The 12079-nt window shown below is 39.9% G+C and overlaps 1 protein-coding gene across 1 annotated transcript; it reads left to right on the top strand.

Moving 5' to 3' along the window:
• Positions 1-2368: 2368 nt before the first annotated feature.
• Positions 2369-8754, top strand: LOC143569075 (uncharacterized). Its single transcript, XM_077055093.1, has 10 exons — positions 2369-2776; positions 2828-2959; positions 3047-3119; positions 3185-3289; positions 3897-3995; positions 4424-4524; positions 7267-7471; positions 7527-7573; positions 8383-8503; positions 8567-8754. The coding sequence occupies exons 1-10, from the start codon at positions 2369-2371 to the stop codon at positions 8752-8754; spliced, it is 1479 nt and encodes a 492-aa protein (XP_076911208.1).
• The last annotated feature ends 3325 nt before the right edge of the window (positions 8755-12079 follow it).

Raw genomic sequence — 12079 nt, 5'->3', positions numbered from 1 at the left:
CGGTAAGGTGCCTTCGCGATGGGCTGTGCTCCTGGTACTAAGTCTATTTGAAATTCTATCTCATGCTTCGTTGGTAACCCTAGAAGGTACTCAGGGAACACTTCTGGATAATCGTACACAACAGGAACATCTTTCACTTCTTTCGTTTAGGCCGTAGCTTTTGACAACATACGCCAGGTAGGCACCGCACCCTACCTTATCAATCCTTCGGCTTTTATCATCGAAATGACATTAAGCCATGAACTTTTTTTATCACCATAAACCGTCACCGTACCACCATCCGAGGACTTTAACGTTATCAACCTATTCTTACACACTATCTGAGCCTCAAACTCAGATAGCCAATCCATTCCCAAAACCACATCGAATCCTCCTAAGGTCATAACATACAGGGTAACATGGAACTCGCGCCCCTCTAACTATATCTTACAATACTTAACTATTCTCAATATTCTAACCGGGGTCTCACTCATGGTTTCTACTTTAAAAGCTTCAGGCACACGATAACATTTCATTTTGCTAACTTACTAAATTTCGTAGCTACAAAACTTTTATTTGCACATGAATCAAACAATACGGAAGAAGCAATACCGTTTACTAGAAACGTACCTATGACAACATCTGGGATCTACAAATGCACCATTGCTGGGGATTTCTTGGTGATTGTGTTATTAGCTTTGATTAGACTTACTTGCTACATACGTGCTAATTGTTTTATTTTTGTTTGAGTCGTAAGAGTCTAATTAAATTCTAGTTTATTTTTGTTTTAATTAATATTTTAAGTCTACTTACTTGGTCTGTTGCTTTTTTTCATGTATATGCCACATCTTCGTTCGCAAGGACCACCACTGGATAATCTTTGATTTTCTTCGTTGAAGTTCGAGGCTAGCTCGTCAGCAGAGAAACAACCGTCAGAAGCTGGTTCTACACCAAAGTCATCACCACATAGTTCACCACTATCAAGTCCGAGAAGCCAAACAGAAGTCCGAATGGCCGATGATAGAACTGTTGATGCGCAAGCTTTTAATGGTTTCACCGGAAACCAATCATCCATCATCATTATCGAGATCAACAATCCAAACTCATGGAAAATTCCGTCATACTTCATGAACTCTTACATCCAAGCTAACCAATTTCATGGACATGATGACGAATATTGCACCAGCACACATTAACCGACTCTACCGTGTTCTTAAAACTTTTAATTTACAAGGTGCTATCGAAGATGCTATTTTTTCTTATTTGTTCCCTTTTTCAATTGCATGAAAGGCAGCGTTTTAGCTTGACACTCAGCCACTTGGCACGTTCACCACTTGGGAAGCACTATGTTCAGCATTAATCAAGAAATACTTCCCACCTACAAAAGCAGCTCACCTTCGTGATCAAATCCACTTCTTTCACATGGAGCCGGATGAACCATATTGTCATTCTTGGGAGCACTTTGAAAATCTATTGTCTTGTTGTTCATATAATGGTCTTACACCATGTGACCATGGGCTCTCGTTGAGAAGTCCTACAATGAGCTGAACTACGAAACCCAAGCTCGTTTCGACACGGCTGCGGGAGGAAATCTGATGGCTAAAAAGAATGTCAACGAATTTAACGAGATTTTTGAAAGTTTTGCTCAATCAGAATACGCTAAAGGGCCACATCTCGAGAATTCCACTCCCATCACTAGTACAGCCTCATTTGCTCGAGGTGTGCACTAGGTCAATCTGGATACTAGTGTGGCTGCTGCTTTGGAATCATTAACTAGAGAAGTGAAGGAACTTACGACCAAGGTGGATAAGTGTGAGTTTTGTAGGGGAGTACATGGTACTTTTGAGAGCCCGTTGATGACTTAAGAGGTCGATTTTGTTGCTGGTCAGAACATATTTCCCAACAATTACAACAATAACAATCAGAATTGGAACACCAACAAGAACCCGAATCAGATTAACCCCAATTGGCGTCCGTCGGGCGCACCACCTGGCTTTCAAAATACTTATAATCAAGGACAAGGTCAGTATTTTAATAATAATAACAACAATGGTACTAATGTTCAAAATAATATGCAGGATTCGAGTGGTGGAATGGGACGTTTATAGAATATGATAAAACAAATCCTGGAGAGATACATAGAAAAAGTTCACCGAGCACGACCTACTCTAAAAGAATCAACAATCATCGTTACTTGACCTTCAAATGTCCGTGGGTGATATAACTCGGCGTCTCGACGAAAGTCCGCATGGACAGTTTTCTGGTACTACTCAACCGAATTCGGCCTCTCATTTGAAAGCCATTACTACTCGCAACAGAAGGGTTTTGGGTCCCGAGGTAGTTAGAGAAAGAGTTGAAGTAAGAGGAAAAGGTTGATGAAGAGATCGATATGGAAGTTCCGAGTAAGACACAAGGTAAAACACCAATTATTGAGCCACAAGTTGAGAAAAGGCTGGTAGAAATCCGGCCACCACACATCATTGATCTTTCCCATGTCCCGTATCCCGCTCGTCTAAAGCATCAAGAGTACATAAGGGAATACAGGTATTTTCTAGATATGTTCCGACAGTTGAAGATCAATCTCCCGTTTATTAAAGCTCTCCAACACATGCCAAATTACGCAAAATTTTTGAAAGATTTGCTCAAGAGAAAAGATCAGTTGGGAGAGGTCTCATCTATTCCTCTTAGCGGGGATTGTTCGATGGTAGTGTTGAATCGGGTCCAAGAAAAGTTGTCTGATCCTGGTGTGTTTACGATCCCGTGTATGTTTGGAAGTGATATGATGAATCAAGCGTTGGTGGATTTGGGTGCTAGTATTAATCTTATGCCATATTTGTTGTATGAGAAGTTGGAGTTGGGCGAGCTTACACTGACTCGCATGTCATTGTCATTGGAGGATCGCTTGGTTAAATATTCGCGGGGTATTATTGAGAATTTCCTAGTGAAAGTGGACAAATTTGTGTTTCCGGTGGATTTTGTGGTACTTGATATGGAGGCTGACAAAAGGGTTCCCATTATTCTTGGTCGTCCGTTTTTGCGAATGGTGAAGGCTCTTATTGATATGTAGGATGGGAGGATCACACTTAGGGTTGGTGATGAGAATGTTCCTTATGACGTTGCTAAGTCGATGAAGCACCCGAGTGTGATCATCATGATTTTAGTGGTTCATGCCATTCGGTTTATTTTCTTAACTCTTTTATTCCAGGTTTTGACACATGTCATGATTACATATGTGGAGCCGATCTTGTTGGGATGGATGTGGATGAAGAGTTGAAGGAAGAGTGTTTCTTGCTTGGCGGAGATTACGGAGGTTAGTGAAGTTATTTGTGAGAAAGATGTAGAAACACCCGCTCCATTGGAATTAAAAGTTCTTCCGTCACATTTAGAGTATGCTTATCTTGAAGAGGTTTCAAATTTGCCCATGATTGTTTCTTCCAAGTTGACGGAGGAAGAGAAGCCAAAGTTGATAGAGGTCTTGAAGTTGCACAAGGGGGCGATTGCATGGATACTTTCGGATATTCAAGGTATTAGTCCCTCTTATTGTACCCACCGGATTTTGATGGAAGATGAGTCAAACCGGTAGTTCAACCCCAAAGGCGTCTTAACCCAAACATGCAAGAGGATGTTAAGAAAGAGGTTTTATAGTTGAGGGATGTCGGGTTGATTTACCCGATTTCAGATTCTCCAAGGGTAAGTTCGACCCAAGTTGTTCCAAAGAAAGGGGGTATGACAGTTGTTATGAATGATAATAATGAGCTCATCCCTTCACGTACGGTCACCGGTCAGCGTGTGTGTATTGATTATCAGAGATTGAATGATGCCACTCGGAAGGACCATTTTCCATTGTCGTTTATTGATCAAATGTTGGAGTGTCTTGCAAGTCAGCAATTTTTATTGTTTTCTTGATGGTTTTTCAGGGTATTTTCATACTCCAATTGCTCCGAAAGACCAAGAGAAGACGACTTTTACATGTCCGTATGGCACGTTTGCGTATCGTCACATGTCGTTCGGGTTGTGTAATGCTCCAGCCACTTTTCAGCGTTGTATGGTGGCCATCTTTCAGGATATGATTGAGACATCCATGGAGGTATTTATGGATGATTTTTTTGTTTACGGTAATTCTTTCGATCAGTTTTTGGGAAATCTTGAGACGATGTTGAAAAGGTGCATTGAAACGAAGTTGATGTTAAATTGGGGAAAATGTCACTTTATGGTGACAGAAGGGATCGTTTTGGGTCATAGATTTCAAGAGATTGTATAGAGGTGGATCAGTAATACGATTAGTAGACTTCCTCCACCGACAAGTGTTAAGGCTATAAGGAGTTTTCTTGGTCATGCGAGTTTTTACCGGCGGTTTATTATAGACTTTTCAAAATTTACCCGCCCGATGACCCGACTATTAGAAAAAGATGTTCTCTTTGTTTTCGATGAAGAATATTTGTAGGCGTTCAATTTCTTGATGTGAGTGTCCCTATTCTTGTTTCACCCGATTGGAACTTGACTTTTGAGCTCATGTGCGATGCGAGTGATTATGCAGTTGGGGCGGTTTAAGGGCAAAGGCGTGAGAAACATTTTCACCCGATTTATTATGCAAGAAAAACGTTGAATGATGCCCAAGAGAACTACGCCACCACCGAAAAATAACTTTTAGCCGTTGTGTTTGCATTTGACAAGTTTCGGTCCTATCCTTTCTTTAGCAATTAAGCTAACATTAACATACATTATTTAATCATACATTTACCTTTACTGAGCTTGATTGAGTGACACATGGCTATCTTGAACTGGCATCTTCTTTCCTTTCTTACTTTAATCTCATTCTCTGTTCGAGACTAAGCATGTAGGATGCTTAATTCTCTCGAACTTTGCTCTGATACCAACTTGTAAGGCCCTGTCACCAGTGCCCTACATTGGACGTTGGATTTATTCATAAACACGGTTCTAGACATCAGAGTTAAATAAAACTTTCGTGGAATATTAAATCTTTCATAAAACATCACATAATAATTCGTAACTTGTCTTAAACAACAACTTTCACGCTTAAAAACATTAAACATAAAACATAACAATCTTCCTTGAGATGCCAGTCTCTTCCTTCCCGTGTCATATGCCCACGTTAAGCGAGCTGCCTCATCCTACTCACCTCCGTGCATACTAAAAGTCAGCTATGCTGAGTGAGTTCTTGTTAATCAAGTAACATACAGTACTTTCACATGCTTATACATACGCATCCGTGGATACTTAGTATATACTTAACCTGCTTATCTTTCTTTAGTACATACAAGAGCACATACTTTCTTTCTTTGTTCCATCCTTTCTTTACTTTCTTTACATCTATTCATACTTTACATACTCATACATTTTAAAGAGCATTACGCCCTACTACCTCGAGTATTATTAGGGCTTGGTCCCTTTTCTGCCTCGAATATTATCAGGGTCCGGTCCCTTTCTTCCTCGAGTATTATTAGGGCTCGGTCTCTAGTCTGCCTCGAATATTATTAGGGTCCGTTCCCTTTCTACCTTGAGTATTATTAGGGCTTATTCCCTTTCTTCTGTACCTAGCCATCCCTTACATTCATTCATAACATACATATATCATTCATACATTATATATAACATTCATATCTGTAATTATAACCTGAAGGTACATGCCATATCCGATGATCGTTCATGTACCGACAAGCAATCATTCGTATCTTTCACATAAATCATATATGGCATAACCTTTTCACTTAGGATAAGTTTCTTAACTAATCACATCGAGTATGCACACAACCCCGAAAACATAACAAGAAATGGGGCTAGAAACTCACTTGAACTCGGTTACGTTCACCGTTAATGGTTATTCCTTTCTTTACCTGTGTGTGACTAACTGTATAACAATTACACGTATAAATTAACTATCGCTACCCATATCGAGTTTCTAGTTAATTATAAGCTCAACGAACGGGGTTCGGGGGCAGCACCCCTGGCAGCGGGGTTCTAGGGGCGGCAGCCCCTAGCAGGGTCCATGTGGCAGAGCCCCTGGCTGGGGTCGAGCTGTCTTAACACATTAACTGTCTTAACACATTTTATTTCCATTAACTGTCTTAACATATTTTTCATGAGAATTTTAATTTATTATTTTATTTTCTAACTCAAAAAGTTCGAGGGCTTATTTGTAACTAATCCATTTTAATCTAAGTCCATGGACCTTTATGTCATTCTTTCAAACTTTAGTTCGTCATCACGAAGGAGGCTCCTTCGTTATTTCTTAACGAACGGACTCTTATAACGAATTGGCCCTTATAACGAACAGACCTTCATAATGAATGGACTCATTCGTTTGGTCTGGCTAACGAATGAACTCTATAACGAATTAGGTTCATTCATCCCTTACTTAACGAATGGCCTTAACTAATTGAGGTTAGTTCGTCATTCTTTCCTTAACGAATTGACACAACAAATTGCTTAACGAATGAAGCTAGTTTGTTATTCTTCGTTAACGAACTGACATAACAAATTGTTGTCAATTTGTTATTTCTCCGTTAGCGAATTAGGGTTAGGTCAGAGAATGTCAAAAACATTCTCTGACATTCCCTTATCTCGTACACCTTTTCCAGCGCCGTCATCGTCGGAAAAACGGGCGGTGGCCGGAAAAACGTATTTTCACACCGTTTTCACCGTTTTTCGTCCCGTTCGATCCAGATCTGAGCTAGGGTGACTCCTAAGCTCATATTTTAACCGGTTTATACCCGATCCCATCCGGATCTCGTGACTTTAACGGTTGAGGGTGTCGGCTCATCGTTTCGCGACAATATCTTGTGGGTTTGGATCCGTACAATATCATACTATCATTACCTCGGGTCGGGATCGGTTCTTCTTCTTGGTTTCGGTTAGAGAAAGAGAGAAAGATGAGAGAGAGTTTAAGTGTGTGTTTGGGTGGTGTATGAAATATGCGAAATGAATGGATTATGGAGTAATTATTGTTTATATATGATGGGTCATGGGCTTAAGCCCATGGTCTTTATTTCTTTCCTTTTTAACCCAAGTCCATAACTCATATCTATTTAACCCAACACAAGCCCAGCTCATAGTAACTCATATTTATTTATTAACCGAAACGAGAAAACGGGATGTTACAATTTATATGCAAGCAAAACGTTGAATGATGCCCAAGAGAACTACACCACCATCGAAAAAGAACTTTTAGCCATTGTGTTTGCATTTGACAAATTTTGGTCCTATCTTGTGCTTTCAAAGACCACCGTTTTTACCGATCATGCAGCTTTGCGTTTTCTCTTTCATAAGAAAGACGCGAAGCCCCGTCTTATACGATGGATTCTTCTACTTTCAGAGTTTGACATTGAAATCAAAGACAAGAAGGGGGCGGAGAATCTAGCAGAGGATCATCTTTCCCGTTTAGAAGATCCAAAGAGAGAAGAGATTCGTGAGGAAGAGATTGGAGATAGATTCTCACATGAGTTGATTGATTTTTTTGCGGTCGAAAAGCAAGGTATGCCATGGTTCAGTGATTTTCTAATTATTTATCTATTGGCATTGTGTTGAAGGGGATGACTACACAACAAAAGAAGAAGTTTTACTGGGATGTTACTCAGTATGTTTGGGATGATCATTTTATTTTCAAGATTGGTGGTGATCGGATTCTTAGAAGATGTGTGACGAAAGAAGAAGGGTTGAATATTCTAAAACATGTTCATGGAGGTTTGACGAGAGGTCATCATGGATCGCACGCCACAACTCTGAAGGTATTTGATTGTGGTTTTTATTGGCCATCGGTTGTGAAATATGCTATGGAGTTCGTTAAGACGTGTGATGCTTGTCAACGCACCGATAATATTTCATCTAAGAATGAGATGCCCCAAAACCCCATACAAACTCTTGAAATTTTGATGCTTGGGGCATCAATTTTATGGGACCGTTTCCTGTTTCCGGTGGTTACAAGTATATTTTAGTGGCGATAGATTATGTTTCCAAGTGATTTGAAGCCCAAGCATTGGCCACAAGTGATGCTAGAGTTGTTGTGAAGTTTCTCAAAAAGTTGTTTGTTCGTTTCGGCACTCCAAGGGCGATTATTAGTGATCGAGGTACTCATTTTTGCAACCTCATCATGGAAAAGGCATTGGCTCGTTATGGATTTACTCATTGCACTTATACTGCCCACCATACTCAAACGAATGGTCACGTCGAGAATGCAAATAGAAGGGTTAAGAGAAATTTAGAGAAGACAGTGGGAATAATTCGAAGAAGTTAGATGACGCGCTATGGGTATTCAGAACCATGTATAAGACACCGTCGGGTACTACACAATTTATGTTGGTTTATGGTAAAGCATGGCATCTTCCCGCTGAGTTAGAGCACCACGCGTTTTGGGCATTGAAAACGGTTAATCTTGATTTTACCTAGGCTGCGAGGAAGAGGTATTTTCAAATTCATAAGTTGGAGGAACTTCGTGATGCGCCATATTCCCGATCGTTGGATATCAAGGAAAAGACGAAAGTTTGGCATGGGCGACGTTTGAAGGGAGGTAAAGACTTCAAGAAAGGTGATAAGGTATTATTATTTAACTCTCGTTTGAAGTTATTTGCAGGTAAACTGAGATCAAAATGGACGGGACCATATTTGGTGAAAGAATTTTTCACGTATGGAGTGGTGGAGCTAGAGAATCCAGACAATGGAATGTCGTGGAAAGTGAATGGATATTGCTTAAAGCATTATCTTGGAGGGCCAGAGGATTCAACCAAGGTGGAGGAAACTCCTCTCCATCCATCGAACTGAATCATCGCAGAGGTTCTTGAGAGAAAACTCAAGTGTAGAGTTTGTATATTTTATCTTATTTTCAGTTTTTATATTTTCTTTGAGTCACTAACAATAGTTTTTGTAGTTTTGTTTGCGTCGTTTCAAGGAATGATCACCATCATGGAGTGAGGATTTGACGAGAATTCAAGAGGTTCCAGGTAAGTTTTGTACGTACAAATGACATAAAATGGGCATAAAAAGACTTTGTAACTTTTTGAAATTTTTCTAAGGCATTTAGGCTTCAAAAATTCGTAACTTTATGGAAAACACGCCTCGTCGCGCCGAGCGACGAGGTATGAAGACCCCCCCCCCCCCCCCACGTGACGCGAGGAAGTAATGCAGGCCAAGATGCGAGGAATTAACCATTTTATACCACTTTTTTCAATTTTTTGTAAAACCCCCTTTCTCCCTCACCCAAAACCCATGAACCATAACCCTTTTCTTCACTAAATCCATCATTTTTTTCACCCTTTTTCACCAAATTAAACCTTGTAACTTTTTGAAAATTTTTCTAAGGCATTTAGGCTTCAAAAATTCGTAACTTTATGGAAAACACGCCTCGTCGCGCCGAGAGACGAGGTATGAAGACCCCCCCCCCACGTGACGCGAGGAAGTAATGCAGGCCAAGACGCGAGGAATTAACCATTTTATACCACTTTTTTCAATTTTTTGTAAAACACCCTTTCTCCCTCACCCAAAACCCATGAACCATAACCCTTTTCTTCACTAAATCCATCATTTTTTTCACCCTTTTCACCAAATTAAACCATAAATTCATCATAATATCATTACATTATCAAAACCCACCATAAATTTTAACCCATTCTTCACCATTCAAGTCACTTGCATCACACTAAAATTCCAAATTTTTGCAACTTTAATCCTTGTTTGCTTCACTCAAAGGTATGATTTCTTGTATTCTTGTATTTTTTATGTATTTGTAGTCTTAGTTTTTGCTTTGATTTGGTTAGTTGGTTGTCGGCTTTGGTTAAGAACTAGTGTAGGAGTTAGTTTTTGGGTGCGGGTTGGTAAGGTTTGGTGCATTGTTTTAGTTTGTTGGGTTGGAAATTTTGAAATATTGTTTTCGCGGTTGCGGTAGGGTCGGTTTAGGTTTAACCGAGTTTTGGAGTTTTGGTTTGGGATGTTGGATATGAAATTTTTAATGGTCGAAACGAGGTGGAAAACAGTTTTAATTAACTATATATTTTGCCAAATGTTGGTTTTCCACTTGTTTTTGACTCAATGTTCGGTTTGTTGGCACTTGGGCTAAATATTTGGGAGAATTAAAGTGCCGGGAGGAGGTAATGTGCATGGACTCTATGTTGTAATTTCGGGTTTGCAAACTAACTTTGTCTTTAAGTTTGGTTTTTCGTTAGCTTTATTTGATAATAAACCGTTCGTTCGTACTCAATTTCCATTCAGATGAGTTCGATTTGAAATATTTTGTAACCCGCATTTCCAAAGTTTTATTTTTAGTTTTTTTATATAGCTTAAGTAAAAAATCCGAAAATTACAAAATTATTTTATTTACTTTTTAATTTACTTACTCCCATTGTTTGTTTTCTTGTCTAAATTTTGTTTTAGGATGTCGGATATGGACGTGTCTAAAGAAGTGGGAAAGCGAAAGAGACGTTCGGTCCGCGGCCACGAGGCGGGCAGGCCGAGGTGGTTATTGCTAAGCCAAAATCTCGTGTTATTGAGTATCAAAACAAACCGATCGAGACGAGAAGAGAAAGTCAAAAGCTCCGCGATAGTTCGTTACTTCAATTTGCGGAAGATTCGACGGAGTATATTCGAATGTATAATCTTATTAATTCGGATCTTCTTACTTTCAAAACTATTGATTGGAATTTATTGGATACTATTGGTCAAAGATAGAGAGTGGAGGAGTTGTTGGGTCCAAAGTTTAAAGCGATGTTGTGTCTTGACGAGCCGCAATATAAAGAGTTGACGTTGGAGTTTTTAAGTACTTCTCAATACAAGGATGGTAATTTTGATTAACCGAATGAGGTTACATTTTCCATCGGTACGAAGATGTAAGAGATGGATATGTTTGAGTTTGGGATAGCGAGTGGTTTTTACTCGGTTGCGAAGGTTCAGTTACCGGAATTTAAGACGAGTTTGAGGGGTGCTTTCACGAAAGTTTTACTAATGTGCAATTGGCTACGTTTTGGAGAAAATAGCAATTTCTTTGTTTTCGAGTAGCATGGTGAGTTCGGATATTCGAGATCCGGTACTTCGCTATATTCATCGCATTATGGTGAACACACTTATTGGTCGAGGTTCGGGTGAGAATAAAGTGAATTGGTTGGATTTGTTTTGTTTGTTGGCGATGGTGGAAAAAGTGACGGTTAATTATGCTAGTATTTTGGCACGGTCATTTCACCGCACGAGACGAGGGGGACAAAGAAAAGGTCAAAGATTGACATAGGCCCATATATCACGGTTATCACTCAAAATTTGGATGTTTTTTCTGACTTTTAAATCAGATTATATGAGAAAGGGGCCCGCGGGGGAGTTTGTTGGAATTAAAGATTTAAGGAATGAGGGGATTTTAAAGCCTAGTGACCCGCTAGCATGGGAAGATATTAAAGCGGGTCCACAAGTTCAGTCGTCGCCGGATACCGAGGCCGTTGCGGCTATGAGAGCCGGTTTGCCCACACGACATCAAAGGCCATTACATAGATCTCAGAGGCCGGCTGTGCAGTTCCCGGTTGTATGACCGGAGAGAGTCCGGATTTGATCAGATGATGGGGTATATGACTGAACAATGTGATGATTTGAGGCGGATTATGAGAGAAAATCAGCAGAGGCAGGATGACACGTTGAGACATATGATGACTGGGCTGAACATTGGTTTGCCTGACTATCTCCGACATCCAGATGTTGCAGGTCTGAGTGGTTCGAGTTATGGTCATCGGGCACCATTCACCATTCTGCATTAGAATTTGATAATGCAGAGTCGTTTCGGATGTATGAGCAGAGTTCAGATGAGGAAGAAGAAGATGACGAAGACTAAGTGTGGGGACGGTGCACCAGCTTTGGGAGTTTGTATTTTTTAGTTATCTATTTTTCTTTTTATGATATTTTTATTTTTATTTGGTCTGTACTGATATTATTCTAGACTAGTTCGTTGGGTAGGAGGGTTGGAGTATGGTGAATATCTGAGACTTATGAGTAACTTTTATTTTCTATATATTGTGTTTGATGTCACTTAGGTATGTCGAGAGGAAGAAAGAGAGAATGAGTTGCTAAATATTGGTGAGCGGTCGGTAAGGAGAGCGCCCATGGAAATAGACTGGCA

The sequence above is a fragment of the Bidens hawaiensis genome, unplaced genomic scaffold (genome assembly GCF_021521415.1).
Source record: "Bidens hawaiensis isolate Kalapana, Puna unplaced genomic scaffold, B.hawaiensis_p1.1 tig00000097_1, whole genome shotgun sequence".
NCBI lineage: Eukaryota > Viridiplantae > Streptophyta > Magnoliopsida > Asterales > Asteraceae > Bidens > Bidens hawaiensis.
This window is presented reverse-complemented; position numbering and strand designations above follow the sequence as displayed.

Coding starts and splice junctions, on each gene's coding strand:
- LOC143569075 (XM_077055093.1), top strand. CDS start 2,369: ATGGAAGTTCCGAGTAAGACACAAGGTAAAACACCAATTATTGAGCCA. Junction 2,777..2,827: donor ATATGATGAATCAAGCGTTG/GTGGATTTGGGT, acceptor TTGTATGAGAAG/TTGGAGTTGGGCGAGCTTAC. Junction 3,290..3,896: donor GCTTGGCGGAGATTACGGAG/GTTAGTGAAGTT, acceptor ATGGTTTTTCAG/GGTATTTTCATACTCCAATT.